The 20,660-nt window shown below is 41.2% G+C and overlaps 1 protein-coding gene across 1 annotated transcript in view; it reads left to right on the top strand.

The window, feature by feature from the left end:
• TTC27 (tetratricopeptide repeat domain 27) overlaps positions 1-20,660 on the top strand; it is a 138,176-nt gene that overhangs the window by 102,871 nt on the left and 14,645 nt on the right. The window contains exons 14-17 of the mRNA XM_015428173.1: positions 2,661-2,759; positions 4,903-4,955; positions 10,498-10,663; positions 13,691-13,888. Coding sequence (XP_015283659.1) covers positions 2,661-2,759; positions 4,903-4,955; positions 10,498-10,663; positions 13,691-13,888 — 516 coding nt within the window. The remainder of the gene's footprint in view (positions 1-2,660; positions 2,760-4,902; positions 4,956-10,497; positions 10,664-13,690; positions 13,889-20,660) is intronic.

A 20,660-nucleotide genomic window follows, 5' to 3' on the forward strand; every position in this document is an offset into this window, starting at 1 on the left:
TTTTGGATTCCGCCACACCCCGGGGCGACCGGCCAGCTGTAGCCCAGCCAAGGCCCCGACGCTACGGCCACTGGGGGAGCTTCGCCGGAGGCCAAGGAGCAGCACAACAACTCAAACCTATATAAGACAAGCACAGTGAATGTTCATGATAGCTATAGGATACAGCCAAAAGGGAACATGTATATTAGGGATGGGCACAAACCTCCCCACGACCCTAACATTTCTGACTAAAATCACCTGGGTTGTGATTTTAAAACTGAGGTCCATGTGATCTCACCCCAACGAGCTTCCCACAACCCTCCACCAATGCTCCCTCTAAGATGTGAAGTCTTGTGAGCAATAAATCTACTTTGTGAGCTACTGGCATTAAAGTTGTGAGCAAGTGATTTGGCTACTGCATAAATCAGTTTGTTTTGGAGCCCTCCTTCCTGAGCTAAAGCAAAAATGTGTGAGCTGGAGGCTAAAAAACTGTGAGCTAGTTCACACCAACTCAGCTTAGAGGGAACCCTGCCCTCCACATAGTTTTTGGAGGCTCGTGCAGCTTGTGGTGGTGGTGTCCACAGCAGACACGTTGGCGCCAATCAATTAGGATCCTCAAAGCAACAGGTGGGATGGACTTCTGCAGCCCTGGAAACACTACTAGTGGCCCTCCAAATCTCAACAGGCAGCACTGGCTGCCAATAAGAGAGTTTCCATTCTGTTCTATGGGAGCAGAATGATATATACCCCCAGCTCACATGCAGCAGGCGCGCCACACATTACTTAGAGGCAGAAAGGGAAGGGAACTGATTGTCAAAGCAGTGAGGGGGATAGACTTCTGTAGCCCTGGAAACACCAACAATGGTCCTCCAAAGCTCGACAGGCAGCTCTGGCCGCCAATTCTCCCATTCTGCTCTATGGGAGCAAAATGATATATACCCCCAGCTCACACACAGCTGAAACTAGGAAGAGCAAAAGGATGTGAAGAAGAGCACACACAAGTCACCTTGTTCAGGGGGGCGTGGTAGCTGAGCTTCCGGCTGGCTGCATCCCTTCGACGCTCCTGCTACTCCCACTGAAGAACAACAATTTTGCTTTCTAAAACAAAACCAACGCTGACACAAATTTCAATGCCAGGTATGGGAAAGACTAGAGGAAAGAAGGGAGCCAAGACCCCCCCCCCAAAGACCTCCAAGGAAGATTAACACAGACTCTGAGGATTCAGAGCAGGAGATTTATCTGCCGGGGGGGGGAATGGCGGCTAGAGGAAGCGAGCCTGATCAAAGCTACCAGATAACGATTATGCATGCTTTGGCAGAGATAAAGAAAGAAATTAAGAATGAAATAAATACTCTGTGTGATGATGTTGGGCAATTAAAGAAAGAGTTTGGACAATTAAAACAAATAATTGAACCAATAAATAAGAACCTGGATGAGCTCACCGCTGCACTAAAGTCGACAGAAAGGAAGGCTGAAGCTACACACCAGACAGCTAGGAAAGTAGCAGATGAGATGAAAGAGCTGAAAGGGTTTGAGGCATGGACGAAAAATAAAATCATACTACAGGAAACTAAACTAAGAGAAAGGAAGGCCAAACTTAGAGGAGTCTCAACGAGTTTCAGCACAGCAGGAAACCTCACCGCTTCTTTAAATAAATGGCTGCAACAGATCCTTCTCGCAGCTGGGGAAGCAGGGACTTCTGAAGAGAGTATTACCTCAGCCTTCTGGCTGAACGTTTCTAAAAGAGCTCCTGCAGAAGCCTCCCCAGGCATTGCAATCAAATTCAAAGAGGTACAGACAAAAAACAAACTTTTTAAAATTGCAAGGGAAAAGCAGGGTTTACCTCTCAAGGATACCATCATTTTTCTATACACTGACATTCCAGCAGAGGTTCTCATAGCAAGATGCAGACTACGAGAAACAGCGAAGGCGTTGAGAGACCATGAAATTCAGAATAGATGGCTTCCACTCGGCCACCTTGTGGTCAATCTAAATGGAAAAACTCTCACCGCTTACAATGAGACCATGGGCAAAAAACTTTTGGACGCAGTAACTAAGCAAACAGAGGAGTTGAAGGGGACAGTGGGTCTTGGGATTTGACAATGGCATATTAAGTTATGTGGAGAGCAATTAAAATAAATAAATATAAGTTGGCAATATAAAATTAGATACAAGGGGTAACTATTAGAAAGGAGGAAATAATATAGGAGTTGAAGTATTATAACAAGGGCATAGCAAGGAGGTGAAGGGTGTGCTCCCCCAAAGACCTCTGGTAAAAGGGTGGAAGCTACCCTCCTGTTGTAGGGATTTCCCCTACAGCACCCAGTATCGGAGGCAACCCCGTCCAGCTTTCTTTTCTAAGTACTGAAGAACACACAAGAAGAATATAATAGAATATGATATAGAGGAAGTTGTATGGTGGTATTATAAGCGGGTAATATAAGGAAATAAGAAAAAGAAGAGGTTATAAACAAGATTGGGATTAAGATATAAACAGACGATATGTCACCTCAATCGGGGTTTTTTTTTCTTGCTTAGTTTCAAAAGGAGTATAATATATTAGGAAAGAAATATCTGTATGAAATTGTAATATATACTCAATAAAAATATGAAAAAGTCGCCTTGTTCAGTGTCTGAACTATCTCATTGTAACCTTTTGTCTGGTTATTTCTTCCTTTCAGTTGGGGGTGTGGTTTTCCTTGGGTTGTGCGTACTTAGCTTTGGAAGATTATGAAGGTGCAGCCAGAGCATTTCAGCGATGTGTGATGTTGGAGCCTGATGTAAGTACAAGAGATCCAACGTTATCCAGTTTTCCTTTGGTTAAAACTTCATTATCATTTTCACACCTTTTATTGTGTAAGTATGGCATATTGTTCATTGAAGTATGTATTTCCTGTCACACTGTGCACCCACACACTAAGGGAATCACTTAAGGCACAATAGAGCACTGTTCTCTCCTTTCCTTCCTTCACCGGTTCTAGTTTTGATCTTTTTATTTTAATACTTACTTCATAAAACAGTGATTCCCAAATCCTTTCATAAGGACTCCCTGCAATCCTTGATGTTTAGGCCTAAATCATAGAATTGTTTCACATATATAACTATGGAATAAGCCGTGTAGTTGCACACTATCCCCACCCCCCCTTTCTACTTTGGATTTGAAGAATCCATAGAAGTAATACTTTGCTTTTAAAGCAGAAGTAACTAAATGAATTATAGCACTCAGCGAGAAGAGGATGCACATGAACACAAGGGGGAAGGGAAAGGAGATTGTAAGCCACTCTGAGACTCCTTTGGGTAGAGAAGGGCAGGGTATAAATCCAATCTCTTCTCCTCCTCCTCATTCACGTAGGTTTGCTGTTGTGTCTTAACCAATTGTTTCAGTTTTCTTATTCAGATCTTTGTTGATATCCTAAAGGTTTTGAGGAGACTTGCTTTTCTAAGTAAAGAATTTAGCATCAGGCCGTTGACCCAAATAAAGTAATATTCAACTACATTCTGAGGACACTGTCAAGTCTGTGCTTGCCTAATACTTTAAAAATTTCAAACTTTTCTTAAGGGGGTACATTAATGTCATCTCACTGGAATTTGTTTATGATATTGGTCTCAGTAAGACAGTTACTGATAATGCTGAGGCCAGTAGGTATAAAATCAGTACAGCAGGAGAAAATGTGGCATGGTTAATAACTTTGACTATTTCAGCTTCCAAATTCCTGTTTGCTCATGATTTGGTTTATTCTCAGACTTGCATGCTCTGACTCTCCTCACATGTGGAGCTGAGACTGAATACGTCCTGATCTGACACAAACAGCAGTTTGCTGTGAAATCCAAACTGGGTTGGTTGGTATGCCCACCTTTCTCCTAAGCATCTCCAGTCCCAAGGCAGGTAACAACAATATAAAAACAATTTGATAAACAAAACAGGGATAAAAACATTGAAAACTACTCTAGAAACACTTTATGTCTCCACCATTCCCCCTTTGCCCAGGCTCAGGCTGTCCCAAAAAGCTGTAGTAATCAGTGTGCCTTGCCAGAAAGTCAGGAAGATAGAAGCCCCTCAGCTGTTTCCAAGAGGCTGTTCCAGAGGTATGGGACAGCCACTGAAAACACTTGAGCCTGGACTGTTGTGAATGTGCCTTAGACAAAGGAGTTACTGACAAGAGACCTTGCTGGAATGGACAAAACTGCCACATGGGAACCTGCAGGGAGAGGTGGTCCTTCAAGAGCTACTTTCGACAATATGTAGTTTGTTGTGCCTACAATCTGGGATTCAAAACTAAGAAGGCGCCTACAGGCCAGAGGACAAAGAAGGAGCCTTCAGGCCAGAGGGCAAACAGGTCATTCAACGTGCCACAGTTTCTCCTTCTGGACTGATTTTATACCAGACGATGTCAACAACAGTAAAAACTGGCTTAGGGAACAATAATATTCTAATACATTCTAATGGAGATGACCCAACTAAAAACAACAAAAGGGACATTAGCTGTTGTAGGTTTTCCGGGTTGTATGGCCATGGTCTTGGCATTGTAGGACTTGATGTTTTGCCAGTAGCTGTGACTGGCATCCTCAGAGGTATAACACAGAAAGATGGAGTACTCTCTGTGTCAAGGTAGGTCCTACAATGCCAAGACCACGGCCATACAACCCGGAAAACCTACAACAGCTAATGAACTCTAGCTATGAAAGCTTTCAACAACATATTAACTAAGGGGACAGTTAAATATGTGCTTCTAACTCTTCTCTTGAAATCAGTGACACTTAACATTTTAAACTTTGGCTTGATTTTGCTCATTGATTTGATGCTCTAATTTAAATTGTCACTTTTCTTTTTTGTAGACAAGATTTGCAAATAAAAGTCAGTTTTAAAATTGTTCTCTTACTAATGTTAAGCTAATCCTCTTATTGTATGTGTTTTGACTGCAGAATGCTGAGGCTTGGAATAATTTATCGACTGCGTATATCAGATTAAAGCAGAAGTAAGTACATCAAAGAGATTAGTGATGCCTGCTTCCAAAGAAAATAAGGCTGGTTTCCTCTGTCTTCTGCTTCCCCAGTGGCTTCCCACTGCTGTACACACATGCTATCCTTGTGATCCGATTTGATCACACTGTAGTCCAGGATTCTTATTTGGCCTCCCACCACGTACCATTAGAAATCCAGAGATTATATTGCTAAAAAGATTTTAAAAGAAAAAGTAACTATTTAGATGTACAGTCCTTAACACTACAATCAACAATTTATTATGCAGCATACTATTGAGTACAGTATCAGCTCCTTGTATCTGTAAAACTATAGGGGAGGCTATGCTCTGTGTTCTGTTTTTTGATAGCTGCTTGAATACAAGGGCAGCTCTCGTTATGGAATGCTCTTGCATCTTTTTGATGGCTTTTTAAAAAAATCTATTTTTTATTTTCAAAATTTCAATATATCAGTTGAACAAGAATAACAACTGCAACAAAATGTATAACAGTAACAAGATTTAGGAATATTTAAATACAGCAACTTTTAAATGTACCTGAACAAGCTGCGTTTAATCAGATTCTTGTACTACTAATGCTATGCCTCAGCATACTTTCTTCCTTATAAATGTCTAATGAAAGTTTTAACCCAAAACAATGGGTAAAGACATACCTCAAACTCTTTGATTATTTTCGCTGATGACTTTTCATTCCCAGGAAAGCCTGTTTTTTGCCCAAAAGCTTTTCCTGAGGCTACTCTGTATTGTGTTTAACAACTTCATTGTCTTTTAACTATGGAACCTTTATCTAGCTGATTTATTACTGTTTACGGTTGAGCGGGGAAACAATCTACCAGTTCTGAAAAAGGTGATGTCAAAGATGGCAGCAACTATTAGACTATCACATTAATTTCTCACGGAAGCAAAATGGTCAAAATCTTACAACAAAAACTGTTAGCATATATGGAAAGAGAAATGTTGAAGCTGGATTCAGAAAAGGCACTAGATATCATATTGCAAATTTAGATTGGTTACTGAATCACAGAGTTGGAAGGTGCCATACAGGCCATCTAGTTCAATCCCCTGCTCCATGCAGGATCAGCGTACAGTATCCCTGACAAGTGTTTATCCAGACCCTGCTTAAAGATTGCCAGTGAGGGGGAGCTCACCACCTCCCTAGGCAGCTGATTCCACTGTTCCACAAGTCTTACTGTAGAAAAGTTTTTCCTAATAACCAGCCAGCACCATCCTGCCCTTAATTCAAACCCATTATTGCGAGTCCTATCCTCTGCTGCCAACAGGAACAGCTCCCTTCCCTCCTCTAAGTGACAGCCCTTCAGATACTTCAAGAGAGCAATCATGTCCCCCCTCAACCTCCTCTTCTCCAGACTAAACATTCCCAAGTCCCTCAGCCTTTCCTCATAGGGCTTGGTCTCCAGGCTCCCAATCATCCTCATTGCTCTTCTCTGCACGTACTCCATTCTGTCCACATCCTTTTTGAAGTAAGGCCTCCAAAACTGCACACAGTACTCCAGGTGCAGCTTGACCAATGCAGTATACAGCAGAACTATGACATGTTGTGATTTGGATGTTGCTATACCCCAAGATTACATTAGCCTTTTTATTGCCACATCACACTGGCTGCTCATGTTTAACTTTCGGTCCACCCTTACCCCAAGATCTTGTTCACACACAATGCTACTCAGAAGTGTATCCCCCATCCAGTATGCATGTTTCTCATTTTTGTTACCCAGATGTAGAACTTGACACTTACCCTTGTTAAATTGCATCTTGTTCACATCCGCCCACTTTTCCAGCGTGTTCAGATCTCGTTGAATTCTATCCTAGTGTGTCCACTACTCCTTCCAATTTAATGTCATCTGCAAATTTAATGAGTAGTCCCTCCACACCCTCATCCTGATCATTTATAAAAGTATTGAAAAGTACCAGGCCCAGAACCGAGCCCTGTGGCACTCCACTGGACACCTCCCTCCATTCAGATGAAATGCCATTGACAACTACTCTCTGAGTGCAGTTCTTCAACCAGTTCCCTCTCCACCTACAGTCCAGTCCACAGTCCTTTAGTTTACCCATCAGAACATCATGGGGAGCCCTGTGAAAAGCTTTATTGAAATCCAAGTAAACAACATCAACAGCATTCCCTTGATCCAGTAAGTTTGTAACTGGAACAAAGAAGGAAATGAGGTTGGTCTGGCAGGACCTGTTGGGGACAAATCTGTGCTGACTTCCCTAGATCACCAAGTTGTCCTTTAGATGCTCGCAGATCGATCCCTTTAAAATCTGCTCCAGTATCTTCCCTTGGACAAAGGTCAGACCGACTGGCCTGTACTGGAGCATACAAGAAAATTTCAGAAGAATATCAGTTTGTGTTTTATAGATTACAGCAAAGCTTTTGACTGTGTAATTCATGAAAAGCTATGGATGGCTTTAAAAGAAATAGGTGTACCACAACATCTGATTGTTTTGATGCACAACCTATACTCCGGCCAAGAGGCTACTCTGAGGAAAGAATATGGAAAAACAAAATGGTTTCCAGTTGGCAAAGGTGTCAGACAAGAATGTATTTTATCTTCCCATCTCTTCAGTCTATATGCAGAACATATTATAAGGAAAACTCGATTAGATTTAGATGGAGATGGATTGAAAATTGGTGGAAGGGACAGTAACAGTTTGAGATATGTAGATGACACCACATTACTGTCAAAAAAGAGTGAAGAATTGAAACGAATACTGCTGAAAGTTAAAGCAGGAAGTACCAAAGCAGGACTACAGTTGAACATCAAGAAGACAGAAGTGATGACTACTCAGGAATTACACAGCTTTAAGGTTGATAATGAAAACATTGGGATTATTCAAGATTTTCTATTCCTTGGCTCAAAAGAGTGAAGAATTGAAACGAATACTGCTGAAAGTTAAAGCAGGAAGTACCAAAGCAGGACTACAGTTGAACATCAAGAAGACAGAAGTGATGACTACTCAGGAATTACACAGCTTTAAGGTTGATAATGAAGACATTGGAATTATTCAAGATTTTCTATTCCTTGGCTCAGTCATCAACTGTAAGGGGACTGCAACCAAGAAATCAGAAGGAGATTGAGACTTGGAAGGGCAAGAGACTTTGGAAGTCATTATTTACTTATTAAAACATTTATAACCTGCTTTTCCTTTTCCTCTTGGTTCAAGGTGGCTTACAATAAATAATAGTTAAAACATCCCCAGCTAATAAGAAAGATAAACTAACAAGTCCAGGTCCTTCCTCCCTCCCCCCCTTAAAAAGACATCTGCTATTCAAAATCTCTGGCAAATAGGCAGGCCTTCCAGCATCTTCTGAAGATTTCCAGGGAGGGGGTCATCTCACCTCTTCGGGAAGCCCGTTCTATAGAGCCAGAGCCACGGTGAGATAGGCTGAAGCTCTGATCAAGGCCAGATGGGCCATTAATTCATAGGGTTATCATAAGCTAGAAGGGACTTGTCAGCACATAACACTCATACACTGTTGAGCTGATAATTCTTGTGAATTGTATGGATTGAATCTGACATTTCTACTCTACTGGCACAAGGAGCGTTCTGCTTGTGGAAGAGACATGTACTGCCAGTGCGGGGTTCCTTGCGCGATTGGGACAAGTAACGTTTGAGCCAAAAAGAGTCTCCACTGTTAGCAAAATGGATACGTTGGATCTAGTCCCAAGTTTTTTATTCTTGTTATAAGCTGCTTCAGGTGGCATGTAAGCATTTGTATAGAACTATCTTCTCTCATATGTTTCTGCCTGGGAATTAAGATCCCAAGAAGAGACCCTCTCGACTGTCCCCATCAATCAAAGAAGCTTGTTTGGTGGGTACACGAGAGAGGGCCTTTTCAGGAGCAGCCCCACAATTATGGAACAACCTCCCCAGGGAGGTGCACCTGGTCCCCTCACTTTCAGTCTTTAGGAGGCAGCTGAAGATGGTTTTATTTAGGACTACATTTGGTTTTGTTTACTAGCAGTCCTGAGTAGTGGTTTTAAATTTTCAGTTTTATGTTTTCAATTGTTTTATTCTGTGTTTTATCTATGTTGGTATGTCTCCTCTAGCTCCATAAGGAAGATAGGCAGATAATAAATGTTTTAAATAAATAAAATGAATAGCATCATTGAAAGTGGAAATTAAATCTGAAGGCGTTCCATTTTAAACATGATGTACTCTTTATATTGTACTTTAGATATTAAAGGGAGAAACAGGCAATTTATTATTAACTTCATGGAAGTAGATACATATCAGTCTTCATAATAGGCTGTTGATTTCTCTTCTTTCTAGAATGAGCTGTTAATAAATCTTGTATAGGCAACTGATTTTTTTTTAGCTCAGTATGCTTGTTTAGTGTATGTAGTGATGTCTGGTGTGGACACATTGTTTGATAACAGTTTTTCCCTGAAGTTCAGTATTGTAAGTAAGTTGGGATAATTTTGGGTTCCTTGGACTGTCCCATTAATCATCTGACAAAAGAATGCAATTTTAGAAAACAAGGGAGTGAAATCAAAGCGGATTTTTTTTAACTGATGGCTTTAGCTTTGTTTTTCCTTATATCACAGAGAGCCATTTATCTGCTATCTGTAAACAAGCTGAAAATGAGAAAACCAACAGGGACTTGCACAGTCGTGGACACAGGAAACAAATTGTCAAGAAAATGCATTGAACCAAAAGCCATAAATAAGTTCAAGAGACACTTAGACATATTTATGGAATGTGGAGACTGAAAGATGCAGTTGCTATATAGACTGCAAAGAGTAGAAAATAGATGTAAAGAGATACAAGCTTGTTTGTTCAAGAGTACTTTTTTTGAACAAATGTCCTTTTCAGTAACTTTCAAAGCTTATGCAAAAAGGGTCTTGGAGAAACTTTACAGCCAGTTATCAAAACGAATAGAATCGGACTACACCATTAAAGTGCACCAGATTTACTGCACCTTAGAAAAAAACTCTTAGGAATTTTCTGGCAGCTGCTGGGGTGGGAAGAGCAATATGAACTGGGGCCACAGTGATGGGGATAAAAGTCTTTCCCCGGCCTATTTCCTGATCAAGATGCCTAGTCCTTAGGTTGCTTTTTACTCCATAGACAGGCATTGCATGGGGTACCTGGGGAACCCCTTGTCCAAAGCTGTGACCCTTATGCATCACCTTTCCCTATCCTGCAACGACTCATGGCCAGAAGATACACAAGGAATTGATGTCACGGAACATCAGCCTTTAGCCATATTAGTGTGAGAGCCACTTTTCTGGACACACATCACAGGATTACAAAAACAACTCCCATATTGCTAAGATATTTTGGAAAGGGTGTTCATCAATATATTTGTATGGCGAGTACAAGTAAAGCTTACAGCGTGAAGTGGGCTGTTGTCCGGAAGGGATGGTCAATATTTTTGTGAATTTAGTAGAATGACTGCTATATACTGAGATCATGTTTTCTAACTATGATGTCTAATTTTGAAGACTCTCAGCACACTAACAGAAAGTTCTTTAATGACAAAGTAAAATGTTTATTTGTTTTATTTTATTAACTAGGATCAAAGCATTCCGGACCCTTCAGGAAGCACTCAAGTGTAATTATGAGCACTGGCAGATTTGGGAAAATTATATTCTTACCAGTACAGACATTGGAGAGTTTTCAGAAGCTATTAAAGCTTATCACAGGCTTATGGATTTACAAGAAAAGTACAAAGATATCCAGGTGTGATATGTTTTCATTTACATTCAGGTGTCCAGTTTACAAAATTCATACATGGCTTATGAAAATCCAGTTTGAGTCATACTTCATTAAATATGCTGTCCTCTGTTTTACAGTGAAGGCTACAGGAATATCTTTCCACTGTTTAAAAAAAAGTTTCAAGCAGACCTAGTAAAACTTGTAAATTCAGTCACTTCATAGCCATGATGTTATTGGAAAGTACATGCAGTAAAGGGAGGGTGGATACATCTTGCCTTTGTATATTAACCAGTTTCAGTCCGAAATGCCCCTCCTTCCTCCTTTACATGCTGGGAATAGAGGAAAATATGAGTGCAGGAGACAGAGTTTGAGCCATTTCTGTCCTGTCTTATAGTGGTTGGATGACGAACCAACCAAAATTGTTCAGTCTTCCACACCTTTTCCTGTATGCTTAGTTGGATGGCATACCAGAGATAGACCAGGTTGTGGGTGGGGGCCATTTCATAGTGGGACCAGATGCTTCCCATGAACTGCCTTACAATTCAAGCTTGGGAAGTATGGTTAAACTCATCATACATTCAGAAATATTATTTGACTAAATTCAACTTTAAATATCCTGGTTTTCCTTTTTGGCTTTCAGTAATGTATTTGATTTAAAACAGTTCTTTCTGCCACAATGTCAAAATTCCATGTATTATACTTGATATGTAGGGCTGCCACTTCTGGCTTGAAACATTTCTGAAGATTTGCAGACAGAGCCTGGGAAGGACAGAGTTCGGGGAAGGGAGTGAGCTCAGCAGGGATGTGATGTCATTGAGTCCATCCTTCATGGCTGCCATTCCCTCAAGAAGGACTCCTCTCTGAGGTCTGAAGATCAGTTGTGATTCTTGGCGAACTTCAGGCTTTGCCTACATTACATGGCTCATGTCTGGAAGCTTTTGTAATGGAAGGGCAGAAACAAAATGTGCTTGCTTTTACATTTCAGTGTTGGCATGTTTCTATGCAAGGCATTTCAAAGCTGAGGAGGAAGCAGAATTAACGTGGTCGAGAGACACCTGTGATTGCTAATAACTGTTTCCTTGTTTTTAAGCTTTAACATGGGGAGACATTTACGGCATGGTACCCTTATAGACTCTTGGCTTATCATGTGAGAGCTGATCTCTAAAACCATTTTGCCTGCCTGAATTCTCTCAGCTTTGTTGTGAGCATCAAAGCAGCTTGTGAACATGTTTTGACAGGCTGAATTTTATTCAAAGGAGCTTTGGAACTAGATTAATAGCAGCTAAGATGTTTGAAAATGTAGATTTTTGTTTTTAGTAAATTGATGAGAGGCATACAAAATAGGTTGGGTGGGAACAAAATTAGAGCAATTGGATTACTTTTTGCAATGACCAACATGAAATACATGAAGGAAAATGCTTAGTGGGCTGGCTACTGTGTATACATTTACAAATGTTTGAAATTGCCTGTTTATCAGTTAATGACATTAATATTGACGTATTTTGCTTCTGATACCACATCCATATTTTCAGATTTGTATGCGAGCATTAAAACTGTTGACGTGTACAAGATTAGGGTTTTATGGAATAAGGGATGTAGTTTCTTAATGACCTTGTCTCAATCAAAATATGCTTTTCAGGGTTGTCATAATGGTGAAAAGCCTTGGAAGTGGCTGTGTTGAGGCATTTTTAAAGAAACGGGCCAGCCAGTCTCCAGCATTCCATGTCTGGACAGAATGTCCGAGTGCCAGCCTGGCACCACTCTAGAGATCCTTGGATTATATCTCTGTGTTCCATCTGGCTTCTGGCCTGGCCCTGAGACAGCCTGCTGTGGCTGCTTTTCTAGATTACCTGCGCAAGCACATTCCTGTTCATTCTCCTGGACTTCTCCATGACATTGGATACAATTATAAATGGTACCTTTCTGGACTGTCTCGCCAGGATGGGTTTGGGGTGCCTCTTTGAGGTGCATGTTTCCTGAAAGACAGATCACAGCTTCTGTACCTCATGGTGTTCATATTATGGAGTCTGTCTTATAGTCCATGTGACTTCTGCATGAAATCTCTGAGAGACATTATCCAGAGTTCTGGAGTGAGAGGCCATCCTTTTGGTGTCATTAATGTGCAGATACTTAGCATCTGAAGCTAGAAGAGCAGTTAAAGTTCTAATTAATTTTTAAAGAGCAAGAGTCCAGTAGCACCTTAAAGACTCTTGCTCTTTTCTACTGCTACAGACAGACTAACATGGCTGCTACCCATCTTGATCTGTCTTCATTTTTTAAAAGCAGTGATGAACTAGGTACCTTTGAATAAAATGAAGCTGATAAGATCCAGAAAGGACAAAGATACTGTTTGTCAGGAATTAAGTATTCAGGTTGTTCTGGTTTGATCTCCCCATGAAGACACAAGTTTTCAGTTTGGGGGTGCTTCAGGATCCAGAGCTGCACCTGAATATCCAGGTAGTACAAGTAAGCAGGAGTATATTTTTTCAGTTGTGACTGATTTAGCAACAGCACTGTTTTCATGGTAGGAGGGTTCTGGCTATGCATAACTTGATGGCTTCTATACCAGACTACTGGCAGTGTGTGCCCTATGTGGGCTTGAATTTGAAATGTGTAAACTATATACATTTAAAGTAGTAGCCTACATTTTTACTGGAGGACCACTGTGCTCATGTAATGCCATACTTAAAATAACTTCACTGGTTGACTGATTCTTGCCTGAATTCTACGTGCTGGTTCTTATTAGTTTAAAAGACTTTCATGATGTGGACCCAGATGAGTAAAGGACCATCCCTCCTAGTAGATGTACTAATGGTATAGGCAGGGTATAAATGCTTTCATAAATAAATACTTCTTAAGAATCAACCAGTTATCTAAACAGCCATCTACTGATCTTTTAAGACTTTTAATCCAAAATTATTTACAGTTCATATTTTAGAAAAAGGGTACTTCAAATGTATTGTATTTATCGGATTCCCTTTAAAAATGTAGTGACTTGTTTGTATCACTGAGTGCATTACATTTTTTTTATTAATACATCTGTTCTCTAAGGTGCTTAAGATACTGGTGAAGGCAGTAATGGATGGAATGGTTGATCGAAATGGAGAGACAACAACAGGATTAAAGGCAAAGCTGCAGGCACTCTTTGGCAGAGTGACTTCTAGAGTGACAAGTGATGGAGAAATCTGGAAATTATATGCGAGACTCTATGACAATGGACAGAGTGATAACTATGAAGATGTTGAAAAGGTAATTCTTATTGGTGGGAGAGGCCTTTTAAATAGTGAAGAATGGAGCTGTACTTATATACCTGGATTTAGTTCTAGAGATTTAGTGATGTAATTTGTGCCCATTTTGGGCTTCATGTTAAAGAAAAAAGTTGCATAAATAAAAAAAGTTATTTCTATAAGCAATTCTGTTTTAGATAGCTCAGTCAATAAATCTAGTTGAGTTAAAGCACTCTAGAAAGAACAGAGCACCAGGGACAAAAGGGTTATAAACAAAGGGAGGAGATGTATCTCAAGTAGAATTTCCAAGTTGGAGGCATTAGGATAACTTGACCCCTTGAGAGTCCTGAGATTCTTTATGCTGATATAATCCCAATCCATTCCTTAGTTTTACATGAATGAGCCTTGAATTCAAGCTCATACATACTTGGGTTTCCTGGTTCTAGGCTGGTATGCCTATAAACCAGAATTAGAAACCACAGTTTCGTCATATCCTCCGGTATATATAATTCTATTTTGGTCATGGACTCCCCTGAACATTCCAACACGCTTCAAAATCAGTTCGCTCTCTGATGTGTCATTCAGAGGGTCTCCCTATCCACTGGCTGCTTTGCCTGAGTCCTGCCTCCAACATTCTAAACAGTTTACTGTTCCTCTCCCCCCCACAGCCAGTCAGAACACAGAGGTCATTTGCATATGTGGCCTGATTGGCCTTTGCCTCGGAACACAGAGGTTGTTTGCATATGTGGCCTCACTGGCCTTTCCCTCTAACATTCTAAACAGTTTGCTGTTGATGTTCTGAGGTAAAATAAATTTCCCCTTAGTGTCTGTTGGGGGAAACCATGGTTGCAAATCTCCAGGTGAGCGCTGAAGATCACTCAGAATTATAACTGCTTTCCAGATGGCAGAGATCAGTTCCCCTGGAGAAAATGGTGGACTCTGTGTCCTTATATCCTGTTGAGATGGCCCCTGTATGACAGCCAATGTGACGTAGCAGTCAGGGCTTTAGCTATTAAAACTGATGTCCAGATGACCCAGATCAGTTCTCCTGGAGACAATGGCTGCTTTGGGCAGTAGATTCTATGGCATTATGGCAACCCAGAGTTGGCAACCGTGTAATTGGCTATGGAACCACTTTCCAGACCCTTGGAACCCAGAAAACGTGGCACAGGAGGAGGTGCTTTTCTACCTTAGCTGTGACTGCATAGCCCCAAATTAAGATAAGCCAACCTCAGGCGGCACCTGGAGATCTCCAGCTATTAAAACTGATGTCCAGATGACCGAGATCAGTTCTCATGGAGACAATGGCTGCTTTGTGCAGTGGATTCTATGGCATTATACCCTACTGAAGTCCCTCCCCACCCCAAATCCTGCCCTCCCCAGGCTCTACCCCTCAAATCTACAGGTATTTCCCAACCCAGAGTTGGCAACCGTGTAATCAGCTATGGAACTACTTTCCAGACCCTTGGAACCCAGAAAACATGGCACAGGAGGAGGTGCTTTTCTACCTTAGCTGCCACTGCATAACACCCCCCTCCCCCTCAAAAAATAAGTCAGAGGTGGAGAGAACCATATCTGTTACCATGAGGCTGTCCTCCCATTCTACCCACTTGGGGCAGCAAAATGACTTGAGACAGCCCTGCCTTATAGCTAAGCAGAAGGAAAGAAACATGGCTTTCCTCCCTCCATTTTCCACTTCCCTCTGCCGCCCCACCAGCCACAGTCGGGACACTCATCTGTAGCTTCCTTCTAGATCTCGTTGTATTTCTTCCCACGACGGGCATTGCTCCTAGTGATTTACATAAACCACAATTTGCCCTGATGAAACAGAAACATAAAAAGCACTGGTTTGCCATGAACTAAAAAGTTCCCAAGGGAATAAGAATGTGTTAGGGTAGGAGAGAGAAGGAGTGGGAGAGCACAAGCCTAAGGCTTACTTATGTGAGACCATACCATGAGTCAGTATTGTGTCTACAGGTAGTGTTTTAATAAGAGTTTTTTTGAGATTATAATCAAGACGTTGCTGCACAGAAAATTTTAGTTAATGACACAATCCAGAGAAAGTGAGATCTACTTAATTCATTTAAGCAAATCTTAGGATACAACTCAGAAAAATTAACTACACCCGTGTTTACTTTTAAGCCTGCATAAAATAGAAATTCTGAAACTATAATTGTTTCTCCTGAGTCATTTGACTTACATAAATTGATTTAATTGCTGAGTTTTTCTTTGTAAATCCAGTATCCAAAGCATTGTTTCAGAACTAGATATTTAGATTCTGGAGCTATAGCAACAGTTTTCAGTAGAAAAGAATGTTTTCAATTATCAAACTATTACCAGCTAGTGCAGTGTCACTGTTTAAACCACAGTGGGGGATCACCGATTAAGCTGTTTTGCAAGGTCAGTCTGCTCTTGCAACACCACCTGCTAACAGATAAATGTTGCACTGCAGGTATCAGAGGAAGCCAGTTATATGGTATCCCCCCAACAAAATAAAGAAACATACGGAGATGCTGGATTCAAGCATGAAGGGTGAGAGTGAGCGGGGGACTGATAAGGCAAGAAAAGATGAGAGTCTTGTAAATATGCCAGGGGAAGGCACTCAAGGGAATGCAGAAGATGAAAAGGGAATCGAGCAACTAAGATTAGAAAAGCTAGACAGACATATGGAAAAGGTGAGGGAGGCAGACAGGGATATTAGTCAGGAAGGGGGGAAAAGGTAAGATAAAGATTTTATTAATTACTACGCCTTTTTGTTTGCCTTCTAAACTCAGCCTAGATTTTTTGTTGATTTGCCACTTCTAAAATCTTTATGTACTGTCTTGCATTCTTTTGTGAATTTCACACCTACCTCCAGAGGAGACAACAGGTAGTTTTATATGCCCTGTCAGTGGAGGCTGCTGTGAATTCTTATTACCCCCAGTCCTTGGTCCATTAGCTGCTTATAGTCCAAGAAAGACAAAGGAATATTTTCCATTCCCCGGGCTGTTCCCAGGAATGTTATGTCTTTAGAAAGTTGGTAATATTAGCATTTCTGAGTCTTGAATCTAGAAATTCAGCATATTGTTATCATACCTTTCCGTTATTTATTTAATACTACTTTCACATTATAAACTGTATTGATTTTATTTGTTTACATTATTATAGCCTATCTTTCTCACTGAGATTCCAGGAGGATTACACAGTGTAAGTCAATAAAATCTGTGGGATGGGACATCTAATAAACAGTGCAATACTGTTTGGACTGCAGAAATCTGAAAACAAGCAGACATCTGAAACAGAGCTGAAACAAAGTACAAACATTTAAACATAACACATTAACTTATGCAGAACTTACAAAGTAAGAGCATATTTACAGTAACAGACAGTCCACAGTACCTTTACCAGAGCATCTTTCTCTATGATTTCATTACAGCACAGCCCTATTACCTATATGAAAAAGCCCTCCTGAATAATTCAGTTCTGTGTAGTTTGCATAAATCCAGGATAGTGGGAGTCTTCCTAACCTCAACAGACAAGCCATTCCATAAGGTGGGGGCCACAACAGAGAATGCACAGGTACAGATAGTTGCTGATTTTGCCCATTTACAGGATGGCACTTGCAGAAATCCCTCCTCAGATGAGTGGAGCACAGGCAGAGAGGCGGTCCTGCAGGTATGAAGGGCTTTGTTTGTGATAGCCAATACCCTGAATTAAGCCTCGTAACTAATGGACATCCAGTGGAGTGATTACAGAATGAGAGCAATATGCATATTCCATCTAGCTTCTGATACTAACTGTACTGTGGTGTTTTGTACAACTGGAGTCTCCAAGTCAGCTTTGAGGGGACGCATACATAGAGTGCATTACTTTAGTCTAGTGGCCACCTGGATCCACTACTCAGCTATTTGGTTTAAATGGCTCTAAGCCATTTAAACCCTTTCTGCTCGCTGCGGAAACCCCTGCTCTTCATGAATCACCATGAACTTTATCAAAATTCTTCAAAATTCATGACAGTTCTTCAGTCTGTGAAAATTGCTTTGCGAACCACAAACTGACAAAAAATTGTGATGAACTTTAGTTTGTCAGCCAATTAATGCCCATCCCTACTCAGGATGCTACATAGATAGGCAGCAATAATCTTTCCAGATACTGGCCATCTTTGAAAAATCCCCCCCCCCCATCTAGCAGCTGCTATCTGCACTAACATGGCACATTCATCAAACATCCTGCTCCATGTAAAGAGTGCCCCCAGAACCACAGAGAAGCCACACAGCAAGTCCAGGGCTACAGTTGTGATGTGTAGATGTTAGCATTGTCCAACAGGTATTGTTCTGTATCAGTACTGCTCCTGATTTCCAGGTATGTAACAGGTGTAGTTCTCTCTCACCAATAGTGAGGGACCTTCTTGCACTCATTACATGAAATGGCAGGGCTTCAGCTGTGCACCCCATGTGAAGAGCCACGGGCCAGGAGCCCTTTGTTCCCTTGCCCTTCAGCTCACGCCCCCTTTGAACCTGGGGAATCTGCGGTCTGTAATCTCACCCTTAGCAATGCCAAAAGACACAGGAAGCAAACTTGGAGCAAGGAGCCTAGTGAATAATACAAGAATATGTGAGGCTGAAGCTAAGCAAGGGAGCTAGGAGGAAGAGGGGCTGGAGTTGGAACCGGTGGCATTGGAGTGCAATATCTCACAGGTCCACACTTGGACAAGTTAAAAAGTTGTCCTTTTTGCATTCTTCATTACAGACTAACACCCTTCCCTATATACCTTCCTGGGTATGTCACTAAATACTGCTAGAGCTGCTAATGCTGTATTACTCATTTAGCTGTTGCCAGATGGGCTGCATTCAGTGGTGGTTTCACTTTCAAATATTCATGCAATATTCATTGGCAGATCTGTGTTCGAACCTGAAAATGTATCAGTGTTCTTGGTGACTTTGAAGCAGTGCTCTTGCTTAGTGAATAGAAGTATGGAGATGCAAGTCCTATGCATTGGTTATTATGGATGTCATCTGTGGAAAGAACCAGTCATGGGTTTGGATCTCTCAGTAATTCAGTAGGAAGTACTACTGGCCACTGGTCTCCTTAGGTCTTCCGCCTCTTCAGCAGCCATTTCTAATCCTGGGAAAGTTTAGTCATAGAGTTGCAGGACCCATGTGGAATAATAACCATGTGAGTCAAGAGACTGGAGTGAGAACAGGGCACAGTTGCTCCCTTCTGTCTACTGCATGAATGGAGCTCTGCTGACAGAAGAGACAGAAGGAAGGGAACAATTGTTTTGCCTTCTCCACTGCAGCCTCTCGACCTGCATGGCTATTACTCCATATGGGTTCTACAGCCCCAGGAATAAACTTTCCTGGAGTTGGAATGGCTGCTGTGAGGAGAGAAGAGTTGAGAATATCAGGGATCCTTGCACAGACCTCAAAGGCTCTGGATCCAACCCATGCTCTCCTTATCTATTTTGTGTATTTGCTTCTACCTGTGAGTTGAGAATTAAGGTTGAGGGTAGGAGAAAATCTCAACTGTATCTTATAATGGCACAACATATTTTGTTCAAATCAATATGTACTCCAACAGTACAAAGCTTTTCCTGGCCTTAATTTTCCCAGCCATAGTTGTTTGGCAGAATTGTTTGACAACATTCTTGGACCGACCTCAGTCTATCACCAGCAGTTGGAATGTTTGTGAGCATTCAGTGACATCATACTTTTAAAAATGCTTGGCACTGTGACCTTTTATTGTATTCTAAGCACTGAACATTAAGCTGTTTTCAGTTTTGAATGCAGTAGACACATCCCAATATGATGTGTAACCAAATGCTAATCTGACACAAAGTGGACAAGTAGTTATCCCTTAGGAATAAAATTCCCACACCCCAAGATTTAATTACAACATCCTAACCCTTTGACCTTGTTACAAATATAATATAAATTCAAATTTATTATCAGTGATTTTAAACATGTGTCACAGCTAGTCTGTAGATGTAATACAGGAAACAAAAAAGTCTTCTAAGTTGCAACTCAGACATGACAAGCCAAGAAATACAACATAAATTGCAATTAATTCAGCTACCAGCAGTTGCAAATTAATTCTTATATATCTGTGTTTTGTGTGTGTATAGGCAGAGTTTGTTGAGTTATTGTTCTTATTTATTTATTTATTAGATTTGATTTGTAAAACCACCCTTCCCTGTGGAACAGGGCTCAGGATGGTGCACATCAGTATAAAACGATATAGCCCTGACCTGGATAGCCCAGGCAAGCCCAATCTCATCAGATTTTAGGAGCCAGTTTGGTGTAGTGGTTAATAGCCAGTGGACTGTAATCTGGAAAACCGGGTTTGACTCCCCACTCCTCCACATGCAGCCAGCTGGGTGACCTTGGGTCAATCACAATTCTCTCAGAGCTGTTCTCTCAAGAGCAGTTCTCTCAGAGCTCTCGCAGCCCCACCTACTTCACAGGGTGTCTGTTGTGGGGAAAGGAAGGGAAAGCGATTTTAAGCCACTCTGAGATTCCAAGTGAAGGGTGGGGTATAAATCCAACTTCTTCATCTTCTTTCTCTTTCTCTTCCTCCAGACCCTGGCAAGTATTTGGATGGGAGACCTCTGAAGAATACCAAGGGTGGGAGGCAGAGGCAGGCTATCAAACCACTTCTCTGAACATTCTCCATGCCCCAGTAGGAGTCACTAGAGGTCGCCATGACTCCCAGGCATGGGCACATGCACATACACACAAATGCAACACCTCCAAAATATACAAAGATATATACATATACATAATCATATAATATTTAAATCCATATTATAGTACAGC

Source organism: Gekko japonicus, unplaced genomic scaffold (assembly GCF_001447785.1).
Source record: "Gekko japonicus isolate JY-2015 unplaced genomic scaffold, Gekko_japonicus_V1.1 scaffold1694, whole genome shotgun sequence".
Taxonomy (NCBI): domain Eukaryota; kingdom Metazoa; phylum Chordata; class Lepidosauria; order Squamata; family Gekkonidae; genus Gekko; species Gekko japonicus.